Source organism: Lagopus muta, chromosome 2 (assembly GCF_023343835.1).
Source record: "Lagopus muta isolate bLagMut1 chromosome 2, bLagMut1 primary, whole genome shotgun sequence".
In the NCBI taxonomy this organism is placed as follows: domain Eukaryota; kingdom Metazoa; phylum Chordata; class Aves; order Galliformes; family Phasianidae; genus Lagopus; species Lagopus muta.
In genome coordinates this window covers 65,775,774-65,792,426 of record NC_064434.1, presented here as the reverse complement: position 1 = coordinate 65,792,426, position 16,653 = coordinate 65,775,774, and the positions used below count along the sequence as shown (strand labels likewise).

Here is a 16,653-nt window from a genome sequence, read left to right as displayed (position 1 = left end):
AATTGATTTTTAAACCATGCATCTAGTATGGACAACAGTGAATACCATATGATTGATTGAAAAATATGGTGGTTTTGTTTTGTGAGGGTTTTTCCATTGATTTGAAGAGCCCCTGCCATCTCTCTCATTCTCACTGTTCCATCCCCACTTGAACTGTAGCATAGTGTCAAGCTATGAAATGAATCAGGGAAACTTTAAAAAAAGAAACACTGAAAACGGCAGTTAACAGTGAGGAAAAACTAGAGAAGGGCAGGACAAGAACTACTTAAGCAAGCTAAACTCCCAGAAGAGATGCTCATTAAAACATGATTTAACTGACTGTCCATTGATTAAAGGTTTTCAGTGTTGCAAGATTATATATGTGTGTGTGTTTGTGTATATATATATATATATATTGCATTGCAATTCTAGCTGTAACTGAGCAAATCACTTTGGAGCTCCTCATTCTCTTAGGTTATTAATTTAATTATTAATTTCTCATAGGTTATTAATTTCTTTAATATTCAAGATACTGACAAATTTCACAGTGACAATTGTGTTTGGCGTTTTCTGATGATGAATAAAATTATTTTTCTATCTAAATGGATATTATTAAAATGTTATGGCCAACGAGGTGAACATAAAGAGGACCTTTAATATTAAATGATGCTTTAAAGTTAAAAAGCTAATGACTGCTTTTTTTTAATATCAAATCTACAGTCCTTGCTCTGAAAAATCTTTAATTTCATTTTTTAAAAGAACAGTGATGACAGATTGAGACTGCATCTGAACCCAGATTTAGATTTAAAGTTACATTAGAAGAAATAGGTATCAGTGTTCTTCAGTACCACCATCATCCCTGTTTTTTTTTTTGTTTTTTTTTTTAAATAAAAAAATAAAAAAAACACTGAATGCAGTTTGGTTATGAGCTTTCCATGATTGTCAGTTTGACCCCAAACTGGTGTTAAAGAGGGTGTGTGAGCATTATCTGTATAAATGTATTTTATATTGAATATTCCTAGTACTTGATTTAATAATGCTCTCTCTGGAGTTCTTTCTTTGTGTAAATGAACCAGACTTATTTAGAGCTGTTTGCTCTGGTCCACCATTTCCTTGTTAAATGTTCCAAATTTGTAAGTGTTGTGACCCTTTTGCCAATGTAAGTAATCCTAATTCTAACAATGCACCCTTGTCAGTTTCCTTTAAACTCCATTACTGCCCTCTGAAATTCTACACAAAATGGTTTGGAGACCATTTAACAAATAACAAATTGGAGATAGAGGGATTTTGTCCCTTATGCCACAGTTATTTACTGGAATCTTGGTTTTTGTGTTGCAGAATTGTGACCTGGTACAGCAAAGCATCGTTCATATTGTTCAGAATCCACAGAAAAATAGTGATAAGGATGAGACAGAAGACCATGCTGGAGGCATTCTAAAAACATTGGGAAAAGTACCTGAAAGTCTAACTCGCATAGATCTCAGTTCCAGCATCCTCCCATCACTGTCCGCAGGGTTGGCTGTTATTCTGGATACTGAAGAACCCAGCATTTCTCCTCCCTCTGAAAAATCAGGTAAATCAGTTGTTTGGTATGCAGAATCATAGAATCATTTGAATAGAAAGGGACTCTTAAAGGTCATCTAGTCCAACTCCCCTGCAATGGACAATGCCATATACAGCTAGATCAAGATGCTTAGAGCCTGGTCCAGTCTGACTTTGAGTGTCTCCAGAGACAGGGCATTTCAATACTCAAACCAAAGATTTGTTTCTTTATTAGGATGAGCAATTCTATACCACAGAGGAAAAACACAATATACGGTTTCTTTTAGTTTTCAAACAAAAAATGCAGCTATATTAAGAGATGATAAACAGCTGACGCATCTTCTAGCAAAATAATTTTGCTTAGTGTATGAAGTTGATGATTTCTTTTGTTATTCCTATCTCTAAGAAGTCATCATCAATGATAAAAGTACCAAAAATACACAAAAATCAGGAGTTTATTGGCAAGCAAAAAATAGTCCCTCTATAATTTCCATAATTGAAGCTTCCTTTACTAGAATGTTTGGAAGCTTTTGCACTGAAGATGCGTTTAATTCTCAATCTGTTATAATGTTTTCATACCCATGCATTTTATTAAAATATTTCTATACAATGGACTTCTTATTTATAGAAACATAGTTGGCACAAAACATAATGATGATTCATCTGTGGATTTGAGTAGTTCTTCACCCACCAAATTATTACAGAGGATACTTTTTTCTTCATCATTAGAAATTGTCTGAGGCACATATTACATCACTGTCAAGTGGATTGTGCTGTAATAATTAAAATGGTTCTGGAGAGATGTTTACAAAAGTCAGAAAGAAATACGAGAATGTTTTAGATACTACTTCTCAGAATAACCCTCTCTACAGACACAGTCTGGCTAATCCTCATTGAACGCTGTGTTTGTATCCATTGGAAAAAAAAAATCGTTTTGTGGAATACTGGACTCTAAGTGGTGATTTGTGGTAACATTCTAACAAAGATGTATTTTTAGAACGATTGGTATGGATGATAATAGCAAACACAGAGGTCCAGGGTACAGAAGGGAGTTTGTAAATGTGACAGGGATGCCTCTGTAACTAACTTGACCACAAAAATAATCATGCTTAACTGAACAGCTACTAAACTGTTAGAAGAACTTTATAGAAAATTTCTTAAGTAACTCATGCAAAAAAGAAATGGAAGGGTCAGAGAAGTGTTCCACAACTGACTTGATCAACCTCTCGCTGCCAGCTGATGATGGATGAGTGCAGTTTAGGAACAAATTAGTGCCCAGCTTAATGATCCACATCTCTCATTCTCCATGAATAATGAGATAAGTGGGGTGCATGCCAATTTGAATCTGTTAAGGTAGGGACAGAGTTTCAGGCTGGGCCTTCAGTCTAAGTCAAGGCAGTGGTGTTAGCTCCTTAATGCTTTTTCATGACTGTACATGATATTTACATGAAATTAATAGTAGTGTTTGACTTTAAAGAATATTTTATAATGTGTAAGGCATTTTAAAATGTGTTATGCAGTGCATTTTTCCATAGTCTGCAAATTCTGTGAAGCTATGTACAAACAGATAGGTATGTTCTGTTGCAGCAAATATTTCCACAGCAGGACAACTGAGAAAAAAGATACTGAGAGTATACGTGGTCTAGTTTTATCTGAGATTACGTTACACAGATTTTTTTGTTGTTGTTGTAAGGGAAAAAAACAGCTTCCTGTAATGACTGACAGTTCTGCCTGGAAGGATATTAGTAAGGTTTTTTTTTAAAGGCCTTTTGTCTTCTCTTTCGCTTGTTATGACTCTCACAATGGATAATTGACCTTGTCTCTGCTCAGCTCTACTACTTCTGTTCAATATGGAAGATTTTTGTCTTTGTTGTTACTGGAACTTGAGGTGGGTTAATTTGTAGTCCCACTGTTCATTGAGATGAGTATTAGTCTGGGTTAAAAATGATCCAGCAAGAACAACAACAACAACAAAAGATTAACCAAGAGATCTTTTTTTTTTTTTTTTTTTTTTTTTTTTTTTTTTTTTTTTTCAGTCAGGTCTTCTGTATAGTAACATTTGCCTTGACACAGTTGCGATGAGTAACAATAGTGGGAACCAGTGGCTGAGGGTCACATATGCAACTACTTCTGCTTTAGATACTTTTAAAGCTATTCTGTTAGAAGGTGGATGGTTTCCAAAAAAAATTAACCAAAAAGAGAAACCTATCCAGTAAAACCAAGCATTATTACTTTCTGTTTGTGAGATCACACACAATAAACAGAGGGCAATTCCCTGTACCCCTTAACCAGCTTTTGCTTTATTTTGTCCACCTTTGAATTATAAAGAGAAGGGTTTGTGATTAACTTTTGCATGGCAAAAGATTCTCTTAGAAACTTCTCTTAGAAGCTTGTGCATCATTTGAATGGAAGAACATTATTTTCAAAGTACTAAAGTGGAGATCAAGCTGTAAAATTTTACCACAAAATCCAGTTGAGAAAACTTGTTATTTTGTACTGCTATTATGTATGTCTGCTTATGCAGCATGCCTTTATAGTATGAACTGGTGCATTTGATTAGACAGTTGCCTTTATGGCCTGGCATCCTGTCTCAACTAAGTGTCATTGTTTGCTCATTGCAGAAGAGCACAACGGGGCATCTTCTTCCCAGCTCAACCCCTTCCTTAGTGACAAGTAATGAAAGCAACTTTTAAGAACCATCTTACAAAAACTGTGTTTAGAATGTACAAACATGTTTGTCCATGAGAAATTCAAAAGTTTGACAGTCATTAACAGGCTGAAAAAAAGGGGAAAATAGATGTAAGTTATCCGTGCATCAAGAATTTCCATGCTTCCTCTCTTTTCAAACAAAGGTAATAGCAATGCATTTTTCTGTCTGCTCAGTAACACCTTGTATGACTTTTAATGAACGTGAAACAAAAATCTGGCTTAGCTGGGCCAAGCTGTAAAGAGTAGCAGAAAGAATAACTGATTCTCTTCCACATGCTTAGGAAGTTTTTTACCAAAACTTAACACCGGTTGAAACCTGCTGTCCTTGCATCTGAGAGAAATACAAGTTATGAGAGGGGTAAACTAGTCATTAGCAATATCTCCGTGCTGTCAGTGCTTAAAAGTAGGAGGCGATAATTATTTTGAACTTTGAATCAGAGTCTTTTTTGTGAAAGATACAGGTGGAAACTTTTAGAAGAAAAATCCAGAATTTAGACTTTAGGTAGTAAAAACTGTGCATACTTCTAAGAAAAGCTCTGAAGAATAACAGAGAAGAATTTATCTAGGAATACTGTGAACAGTATATGAATACATCTTGAATAATATTTTATTAATTGTATGTTGAAATTTCTGTAATTTCCTCTTTGATATTACATTTTATTAGGGTTCTTTTAATTAAATTTTAATTAATTAAATTAAATTAAATAATTTAATTAAAATGAGGATGTGATTTTTCGATCAGGTTTGTTTGAAATAAATGAGCAGTGTAAGCTCCAGGTGTACTTTAAAATTAGTGAAGTTTTCTAAAACTTATGCTTTCAAATTAGTTCTAGACCAGGGAACAGCGCGATGTACATCTCCACTTCCCTGTTTTCGTATGGCATTCAGTATCCCTAGACTGAAAAGTACATCTGCAGCTTTTTCTTACCTTCTTTTAGAGAGTGCCATCAAAATGTATGCATTGATCCATCCAAAATGGCCTCCAGCAATACAAGAGCATCTGTATTGATACTCTGGGACATGAAGCTTTGTAAGCATTTAGCAATTGAACCAGACAATACTCAGGCAAGTGCAACAATGAACTTACTTTTCAATGACCTACTTTTTCTTTTCAGTATCACAAGACAAAATATCTAAGAATTCACTATTCCCTTAGAAAAGAAAGGGTTCCTTTTTTTTTTTTTTTTTTTTTTCTGCTGGCATTTAGTTCTATTTTTAAATGAGAAATTAATCAGTGTAAAGAATTTTCCCATGGTATCGTTGTAGCAATCATTTGTTGATTAATTATAAAAACAATTTAATGAATTAAATGTACCTTAGGTCTATGGTATTGTAAATCAGTAGTTTGAGGGTAGGAAATCAATATTCTCTTTAATTCACATTATTTAATTAGGGTCTTTTTTTTTTTTTTTTTTTTTTTTTCAAGGCTGTCAAAATCTTGTTCTAAAAACAAATGTTCAGAGAACTTGCACTGACTTTTTTGAGATATTAAACTACCATTTAATGGTGATGGTGACATGGTTCTTATGGTAGTTCTTTAGACAGACATATGAATGAGATTCATAACTGCTGTTCAAGAAAAAATAATATTTTACATTATGGTGACCACTGTGTTGTTTCAGTAGAAACATTTAAGTAACTATTTAGATTACTGTGGTATTTTCAGATTTGGTGCACTGATAATTTACCTTTGTATAAGAATTAAAATGCTTTATGCCATTGTGATTTATTCTACATTTGATTCAAAGTTTCTAAAATACACGGTTTTACAAACTTTTAAATATAAAATGGAAAATCAATGTGAAGATCAATCTACATCCAGAAGAGGGAAGGAACTAATTTACTTATTTTAGAAAAGCAGAACAAAGTATCAATTCAGCAGTAATATAATAGCTCTGATTTTGACAAATACTTTCTGAGAAGTATGGGTGCATTTGTCTTCATTACACACTGGATGAGTACTCTATACATGCAATTCAGTTGCAACTGAACAGAGCTCACTGTGATCGAGTATGTAGAGGCCTGATAAATAAGGCCAGTTTCAAACTTTAGAAGAAAACTTTACAAAATTCCTACATTAACAACTCACTTTCTGCTAATGGTTAGCTTTGGAACATTGTTAATCATTAGCACTATGCATTCATTACATACACCAAACTTTTCATAACATATATCTTGAATTTTCTGTCAGCGTACAATATTATGGAGCCAATGCCTATGTGCCTTGTAATCACACAAGTCAAAGTGAATGAGGCCTGAGAACTCTACCAAGAGAAATTAGGATAACAGCAGACTTTTGTTCCTTCTTCTCCAGATGTTCTCCACACATTTGGTGTTTATGTATTACTTGCTCCCTTTCCAAAGACAATATGAACTGCACCTGTTACTGCTTATCCTTCTTGGATGCTCCGTACCTCCAAGATGTACTTCCCATTTTCAGGTTCTATGCTTATGTGTTTTGTTTGTCAACCTTTTGCCACTTGGATGCTTCCTGTGGTCAACTATATACATCTTTGTCCCTCCGATGATCGCACTGGTCGCATATACAAAGCGAAATATTCAAACATTGCTCCTGTGTCATCACAGTGTTACAATATGTTTTTAAAAGGTAGCCGTACTTCATGTTCATCTAAAGTAGGAAAACCCAGGTGTGTAATAAGAGAAGAATACGACCATAACGTTTTTATATGGTGCAGTGAGACTACATTTAATTTTAAATCAATATCACAGAATATTTCTTGCATCAAATTAGAGTTTCTATGAAGTTTTAAATGCTTCCAGACTGGAAAATGTTGCATTGCAGAAGTTCTCAAACTGTGATTCATATTTGAAGCTCTGATATCCAGAACGGTATTTATTGGTAATCCACTGAAACAACAGTCACAGTGATCGAGCTTCGTTTACTCATTTTCACCTGCTAAAGTATATACTAACAAATTTTACACCTCTTGAATATTTGCTGGGTTATTATTGATGGATGCTGTATTGCTATGCTCGGAGATAATAAAGGACAAGTTTATAAGGAAGGCCTTTCAGTTAAAAGTAATTCACAGTATGGTAATTTTTCTGAAACAGTGCTCTATTTTTTGATGCATGGCATACAGGAAGTTTTGTGGACACAAGTCACATCTCAGTCAGGAAAGAGCTATTATACAAGATCAAACCAATTGTTTGTTTGTCTAAACCTAGTGATCTTTCTCTTTTAATACTTACCTGTCTTGTATCCAATTCATCAAAAGAAAGCAAGTGTTCCTTTTATTTAATATTTAGAGAAGGAGCATTCCTTTTCGTAAGTAATCAATCTAATTGTCTTTCAAGTCTACTCTCTGAGTAAGTTGATGTAAATGGTAATGGTGTTCTTTAATTTGACCTTCCTTGAAACAGCACTTCCTAAACAACCTCCAATGCCTGTTCATGGGTGAATTGCAGAACAGAGGGAGAGTTTTCACCCAACTAAGTAACTGCTGTGTTTATCATAGAATCATAGAATCTTTAGAGTTGGAAGGGACTATTAAAGATCACCTAGTTCAAATTCCCTGCAATGAACAGGAGCACCTGAGCTAGAATCAGGTTGCCCAGGGCCTTATTCAGTCCTGCTTTGAAAGTCTCCACTGATAGGGCATCAACCACAACAGTAGGTAACTTGATCCAGTGCCTCATCACCCTCCCTGTGAAAGATTGTTTCCTTATATCTAACCTAAATCTATCCTCATTGAGCTTTAAACCATTTCCCCTTGTTCCATCACCACAGACCCTGATAAGGAGTCTGTATCTGTTTCCTGTAGCTCCCCTTTAGATACTGAAAGGCTTTATAAGATCACCTTGCAGCCTTCCCTTCTCCAGGCTGAATAGCCCCAGCTCTCTGGATCATCCCTCTGGATGACATCACATCCCTCTGGTGTGTGTAGATTGCACCCCCACAGCTTGCAGTCATCAGCAAACTTGCTGAGAGTGCACTCGACCCCACTGTTGATGTCATTGATGAAGATATTAAAAAGTGCCAGCCCCAGCACTGACCCCTGGGGGTGATCACTTGTCACTGATCTCCATCCTCTCTTTGGACCTAATCCTGCAGCCAGTTCTTTGTCCATCAAACAGTCCACCTGTCAAATCCGTATCTTCCCAATTTGGAGAGATTCTGTCTTATCTTTTTATTTTTAATAGCTAACTAAGCTTTAGAGAAATATTCTGGTTATTCTGTTTCCAATAAGGTTATAAAAATTTGCCATTACAAAGTCCTTGGGAATTTGTTCTTATGTGTATTGCATCTTCTGTTAGTGTTATTAACCCTTGACAACTTACTGCTGCAGTACTTCCAAGTTCTCTATATAAAAATTGATATTCCCTCTTCACCTTCCAGCAACAGCAAAAAGTGATTTTATGAGACATTAGCATAATGGAACCTTTTCAATAAAATGATAAATTGAGCCCATTTCAGAAAACAGAACACACACTTGATAATTTATTGCGGTCGGTGCCATGCTGGAGACCTCATTTGTATCATATGCTTTTAACACTGATGAGTATGGTGCCATTTTCCCACACCTTGCATGTCCATGAAATTCATTTGAGAGATGTTCTTTTTTACTGGAGCCAAAAGCTCTTCTGGGAATGCTCATCCTTACATGACATAATTATCTCCCTTGAATGTGTCTAATTACTTTATTGTTTTTAAAGGCCCTTTCATGTTAATTGAAGCCAGTAACATTTGCTAACTCCCCTGTGTCAGGGGGTAGGGTCAGAACACTGCTGTGTCCTTGGAATATATTTTATCTGTTTATAGGTGACAGCATAGGTGGGCTTACTTCTGCAAATGCAGAACTTGCATCTTTATGCCACCGGCTGGAGGTGGCATTTGTAGATGGAAATGTTCTGTGTTTATTAAAAAGAAGTATGCATGTTGTTTTTTTCCAAAATAATTGTTGACAGGAATTAGCTAGAGATACTACAGGGGGAAGTAGGGGAAAATACAGGGAAAATAACACTTAAAAAGCACCTTTTGCATGCGGAAAAACAACAGAGGCACAAATGGGAAGAATGCTTTGTTTAAATAACAGTAGTTGATTAAATAACAGTAGTTGCTGCTACTGTGAGGCTTCATGCTTGTGCTACGTGGTATTTGTATGGCATGGTATCTTACTGCTCAAAAACATTTGAGGGACATATTCTCTGAAATCATGTCCGAGTTTTGTTAATGCTGTTTAGAGTTCTGTGTACACAGCAAGGGAACAGGGAGAGCAGCCCTATAGGAAGGACTTGATCTTCAACAAGTAATTGCATGCAACAGATAGTTTAACAAGTTCTGTTGATTCTAGAAGATTAAAAAATAAAATAGTCATGTGCTAAACATATGCTTTCTCTATATGAAGAAAAATTACTTCAGTGAGGCTTCTTTTTTAAATAAAATAATACTAATGGCAGGAAACTGGGCAGTTAATTTAAAAGGTTTAATTCTTATTCACAGAAAAGCAGAATTCAAAAGTCAGCGAAGAGCCCTTGCACTGCTCTGCCAAAAAGCCTTTGCAGTCTTGCCATCAGCTTTGTTCAGTGAAGGTTTCACATTTCTACTGCTGTGACTATTTGGCTGGGTAACTATTATTAGCAATGCCAAGATAATGGACTGTGTGCCCATGCAGGCTTCTCTTCAGAGACTGCCAACAAGGATTTCAGCTATTTTCTTCATCTTTTGTTTTGTTGGATTTTTCTTTTTTTTTTCTTTATTTCTTGGTCTTCCCCCCCCCCCCCCCCCCCATTTATTTTGGAGAATAGCTGAGCATAAAACCTGAGATACCGTCAATTTTATGTGTACTTTCAGCAGATTTTCCTTACTCTGAGCAATTTTAAACTCTATGATTAACTTTGCTTGTGCTTATTCATTCTTCTTTATACTCACCAATTAAGATTATTACTCCCTTGAAAGAGTGTGATGATGCATCCTTGCAAACAACCATTTCCATATGTAGTTATTAAATATTTTGCAGAATCTACTGGGTGTTGATATTCTATGGGACTTTACTATCCTTGGGGAGACTTTCATTTTCAGAGAAAACTGGATTGAGGTGGCATTATAGAATTCATGATCAAGTTATCAAAATGACAGAAAATTAGTTATTAAAGAAAACATTGTCCTTCTTGATTTATCTTTCAGTTATTAGGCATAATGATACAGTAGATTGCAAGTGGAACTGCCTGGGATATTTCTGAGCTGGATTCTTTGTTCTGTGAGATCATTTCTTTGAGAATTACTACATAGGAATCATTTTTTCTTTAGTGAGGTATCTGGGGTCTAGAATTCTCTATTTAATGGTTATCCTTAAAATTCAAAACTAGAATTTCTGAATACTATTAAAAAACAACAGCATGCATCTTTGTATACATTGATAGATCTTAAACTCTCTACGTTATAAGCTTGTATGTACTGCTGGCATCTTCATGGGTATTCAGTCTGAGATCTTTGACCTTGAAAACATGTCAGGTTTTGATTTAGGAGTTCTATCCTACTGCTGCTGTATCTGGTGTTTGCAGCTGAACACTTTGGATTTAGTGTTGACAGTCTCCCTAGCTGCAAACTGCTTTTTGCATTTCTGGAGTAGAATATCCATATCTAAACTTCCAGGTAACAATACAAGCCCATCTAGTTCAAATTTCTCTATGTAAAATCACTCCAAAAGTAATGCCTTCTATTTATTTCCATGGAAACTAGGATAAAAAGCACAATAACACCATTTGGTAGGAACAGAACACTATTTTTCAACAGTCATCAGCTTTAGTTATAATTTTTTTTTTTTTTTGCTGTTGATGAATGTAATCCTGCATACTGTGCTTGTAAAAATCTGAACCAGTGCAGGTGACTCACTGTTTCACAACTGCTATGACAGCATATTACCCATGCAGTTCATCTTTCACTGACATAGACGGAAGTCAGAAGGTGCCAAATCACACGTATCAATAGCAATATCTTCTTTGTAACATCAACCTTTGTGAAATATTTGAGGTGGAGATGCAAAGGATTTTTTCAAACAAAAGTTTTACCTGTCTTACACATAGTGTTTCTTAAACCGTAATAGGAACTTCTCCAGTGGAGTTAATGTAGCACTATGAATGTGAGCAAATACATTTTACTTCTGTCATCCAGGCATAAAGCAGTCGAGTACCATTTGAGCAGGCAGCAGAAAGGTGATTATTTATCTCCCCATCTCTGTGTGTTTGACTAGAAACTGTAGATGCATAAGATATCTTCATCAAGTACTGCCATCTGTACCAGTAGCTGTCATGCTGCCATTCTGCTTGATTTCTTCCTGTATTTCATTCTACTATTCCTATTCTCCACCAATCCCCTACAGTCTGAGTACTGAAATCTCCTTTTTATTTAGATGTGAATGTCTTTCTAGTTATTCTTGGAAAAATTTTCATTCACGCTTTTATTGTTTCGAATATAGAAGAATTAGAATATATAAGATGATGGCATCAAGAACGTATCTTCTTTCCAGAAAAGAAAATCTCAACTGATGATGTGATTAGAATTTTTGAAACAGAATTACTTCTATTTCTGAGATGTTTATTGATCTGAGTCAGTTCACTAGTATACAGGACGCTTCTCATCTGTTATGATATAACTGTTATAGAGGTGGTGGAACTACAGTGTTACTAGATCCTGTACGGGTAGATAGTACTTGAAAAATCTGAGTTATGGACTGGAGAAGTAGAGATAATAGCCTGACTGTTTCCCAGAGTGTTTGGGTCCTTCACAGAATAGCACAACAGAATCCAATAGAAGTCAAATGGTTGTTGATGAAAGAAGTGAGGAGTTATCCAGATTAAATCTTCTCTCTTCAGAGACTGCAGGAATGTTTTCTATATTATGGTGCAACTTGAGAAACTTTGGAATTCAGCACTAGAGAGGAGAGCCCCAGCACATACATTTGTGCAATTGTCAAATGGACAAAATGGAAAGAAAAAAAAGCTGTCATATGTTCTTGTGAGATGAGAGAAAGGGAACAGACTTTTGTAGAGATTAAGAGATATAAAGTACATCTCAAGCTGAATGTACAAAATAATCTTTAAGCATTTCTGTATAACTTCAACAAAACCATTCTCCAAAATCAATTGGCTTAATTGATTGGTGTGGTGCCGCCAGAACAACTGAGAGCCAAGCTGGCAGCTGTTTCAGTGACATACTGATCAGGAGGGTAACAACTGCTTGGTAGAGCACTGTTTTATATGTATGTTGTGAGAAGTTTAGTCTCCAAAGTTCCTGGAGCAGAGGGTTTCCAAAACTGACAGGTTGAAGACAGATAATAGGAATTGGTTTAAATTAATATTCTGGAGAAGAGAATTGCTATGTATTTCAGTATCTAAAATGCAATGAATAATTAATACTAATGTGAATATACTACAAATATAGTGTCAAAAATATCTAACAACTGATGAACCGGAGAACAAGATACGGATGAATGAATGATATAGTAGATAGATAAATCCTGCAGGACCAATATATTACTGCTGTCTCATTTGGTCATATCTTTACACTTAGGGATTACTTGAGTAATCAAGAAGTTATAGTGTCAGTTACCTAGTTATATTCTTATAAACTTCTTATGAACTTCATGTGGAATTGCGGAATTGCTTCAAATATGCAATCATTAGGTTTTTTTTTGTTTGTTTGTTTTTGTTTGTTTGTTTGTTTGTTTTTTCTGATAGAGAAACATTGTTCCTTCTGAATAATAAGTTGTGTTTTTCTTACTGTTCATATGACCCAGTCAATGGGTATTCTGGTTAGAGACTTCCCAAAGTGCCTCCTTAAAGTGAGGTGGGGAACACTTAAAAGCTGAAGCTCAAAGCTATCATAGGCAGAATTGCATATATTGAAAAAGCAGTAGAGCTCACTATACTGTAGATGCCATTACCTCACCGGGGGGATTTTCAGATGTGTTGAGCAATCTTGAGAGTTATAGGAATAGGATGGTCTGCATCATTCATTTAAAGACTGATAAAATAATTTCTGTGCTTTCTATGCTTCTATTCTTCAGTAGGAGGAAGTTAGCTTTAGTTATGTGAAACCTGCATATTATTTTAAATAGCTACACTTACTGTTTAAATATGTAGGCCTGGTTTTAATTACCTGAAAAGCCTACATGGCTTCTTCCCAGCCCCTGTTGCTGAATGATTTAAAGAAATAAAGGAACCTTTGGAAGAGTTTGTTTTCGAAACTATTTTCTAAAAGCCAAAGAATGTTGTCACATATCCAGAATTTCTGTTTAGAGCATACATGAACATACTTCATAAAATTCTGAATTGACTTTTGTTCCTAAAATCTGTTCCTACTTTTTATAGTGTTGTCCTGGTCCTGCATTATGTGTAAGTCATGCACTGATCACTCCATGATATTGTCACAGTACAGCAACAATACATGTGTAAACACACTGCCTTTAATTATTTTACATGTCTCATTCCTGTGTTTTCTCAGTCTCTGAAGGAAGAGGCTGGTAAAGTAAAAAAAAAACAGAAGTTTTCTGAATTCTGGAATTTCTGAATTCTAGCTTGTTCTACAACCTCTAAACATACATAGAATTAATTCATTTCTTTTTACAGAAATCTGTTTTATCAGTCATTATTACCCCGAATCCAGCCACTATTTTTTTGCTTGCAATTTTCATTGTACAGCTCTGCATTTGTAAATTCCACATACATACCATATACATTTTTTTTTCCATGAAAACCATCACATTCTTTACAAAGAACCTTGTCTGACCAACTTGTTTTCTTGCAAAATGTGAAGGTTGGGAGTTTGGATTATTTTTAGAATTTCAAGTTTAGAACAGGCAGCAAAGATGCTTTACACATGCTGAGGCATTAAAGTATAAGGGCGTTGGTGAGAAGTAATTTGGGATGAAGTTGATTTCTATTATCTTTACTGTAAACGTGAAGTACCTTGTTCCCAACATGAATTTACAGTAGGGTCTCTCCTGAGTAAGGCTCTTTAATTATGCTGAGATGTTCTAGGGCTTGGTACTGTGTATAATCTCGCTTTATCTTGTTTCCTTTATGGTAAAAACTTAATTTATATTTTGTGAAAGTAAGGTGATTGTGTTCAGACTTGGAGTTCCTTGGCAGTCCTGCAATTCAAACTCACATGCTTCTTATCTTTTCAACACTTTTGTTACAAATAAGGTGTATCATCAGTCTCACTAAATATATTTGCACCTATGACTATGATTGATGATAAAGATGAAGGTATTTCTTCCCCAGAGCACAAGTACCTTCAATTAATTTTTAGCTCATCAAAGGCAGGTAAATTGGTAAGATATTATTTATATTGATCTCTCTGGTCAAATCCTCATGTACTGACATCAAGTATATAACTGCCCTTATGAAATGAAAAACTTTCTTACTTTATTTAACCCCTATGGTGTGGCATTCTTGCTGAAAATTGCCAAGACTTCTGTTCTCTGTACATTCTGCTGGTCCAACTCTTCTGTTTTCATAGCTCATCTCTGATATAATACAGCAAATTAGCTTTACATATTCTGACAGGAAGAATATTTTTCCCCTTATATTTCATCCTTTATTGTGTGCCTTTTTTCAGAATTTAAATGTGATTTCTTAATTGCTAATTGTCTGTACTATTTTTATATCTCTTTGATCAAATCCTTGGCTCTCATCTCCAACACTCAACTTTACTGTATATGCAAAATGTCTCTTTGATACTATGTCTGTTACCGTATCATCTTGTTCAATACCAACAAAACACAGTGCTGCTGTCTGACTCTTCCTATATATTAGGCAAGGGTCTGTTTTGACTAGCAGTTTCCCATGCTTATAGTGCTCCTACTAATACTTCCCAGAATATTTCAGACATTACATCTATGACATTTTCTGCCCTTTGTTTTTCCTATCAGTATCCTTTCACATGGATTACTTCAGTACTTTTATAGAAGAGCTATAGGTTGTGTGTGTCAGAACTAAAGGTCGCAAGTATCCATAGTTCAGGTAGATAAAACCAAGTACATAAATATATATACTTATTTTAAAAAGTTAATGATTTGAAAGTAATTTGGCAAAGATTGATTTGTCAGGGTTTATTCCTGAGCAGGAACACAAAATGCCTCCAGCAAAGCATGATCTGGGTTGCACAGAAAGTATCATCATTCTGATCAGGACTGTCCTAGGAGTTTCCTGTTGCAGCCAGTCAGTCAAAATTAGTTGGACAAATGAAACTAGCTACAGACCCAAACTGCAGTCCTTCTGAAGGGACAGTGAAATACAGTAATAGATTATTTCCATCTCTTTCTCACAGGAAAGGTGACAACAACTATAGCAGCTCAGATAAAAAACTCATTTAACATTGTGTTTTATTGGTAGTCCATAGATACTGCCGATAAGAAAATACCAGACTGGTGATATCTTCTAGGATGCTGTACCAGTTTAGGTAACCTTCTTACGATTTTGTATGCTGGTTTAACACTCTGCTCTAATTATCTCTTTTCTGGGTGGCAGAAAAGAGTCACAGTCTACTTACGTGTTTCTAGTATGGATACTATCAATTATTCATTCCTTCCTTTTTTGTATCTTTTCAGTTCTACCGTATTCTACTCTGAAATGGAAAGAGAAGGCTTTTAGAAATTGAACACTCAGTGGAATTTGTAATGGCATTTGTACAGCACTATATTCTACTTTTTCTCTATTCTTTTCCTAGCATTCAATTTACTTTTTTTGATTGCTACTGAACACTGAGCTGAAATTTTCTTAGAATTTTCTTATTATAACTTCAAGATCTTGTTTCTATGTGGTAATAACCCGTCAAGCCCATGACTATCTGTGTGAAATTATTTTTCCCATGCACATTACCTTACATTTACCTACAATGAATTTCATTTTTCATTTCATTACTAGTCACTCAGCATCCCACATTCTTCAATGTCTTTTTTTTCCCTGCTGGCCTTCATTTTTACTATCCTGTGTAAATCATATCAGCATGAAAGTTCATCATTTCATTGTTCGTTTCTCTTGTTTTTCTGATGATGATGACTCTACCACAATTTCCTTTGTGCTACTCTGAGAAAACCAACCATTTAATTCTGAGCTTTGTTTTCTGTGTTCTAACCGGTTATACAGACACAAGAGAGCATTGCTTTTTGATCAGTAACAGTGAAATTTAAATTTAAAAATTGCTAATGAAGCTGTTCTAGTGTTTTCATTCCTTGAATAACTGGAAACTTTGCCATGTCGCTATTTGTTCCTCGGGTGCTCTCTGACACATGAATATTTCCAAAATGTTTTGTAATACAGTAACAGACTCTATAATTCTTGTCTGCTTATTGTCACAGGGATTTCATAGTTACTGGTAATTTCTATTGATAAATTAGTTTTCCTATATGCTATCTCAGCAACATTAGTTGAGTAGATAAGGGTGGGGATTTTTTG

At 35.2% G+C, this 16,653-nt stretch overlaps 1 protein-coding gene across 5 annotated transcripts in view; it reads left to right on the top strand.

The window, feature by feature from the left end:
* PRKN (parkin RBR E3 ubiquitin protein ligase) overlaps positions 1-16,653 on the top strand; it is a 691,175-nt gene that overhangs the window by 215,389 nt on the left and 459,133 nt on the right. For all 5 annotated transcript variants that reach the window (XR_007375493.1, XR_007375494.1, XR_007375492.1 and 2 more), the window contains exon 3: positions 1,318-1,552. Coding sequence is in view for 1 of the 5 variants with exons in the window: in XM_048938032.1 (XP_048793989.1) it covers positions 1,318-1,552 (235 nt within the window). In the remaining 4 variants the exon portion in view is untranslated. The remainder of the gene's footprint in view (positions 1-1,317; positions 1,553-16,653) is intronic.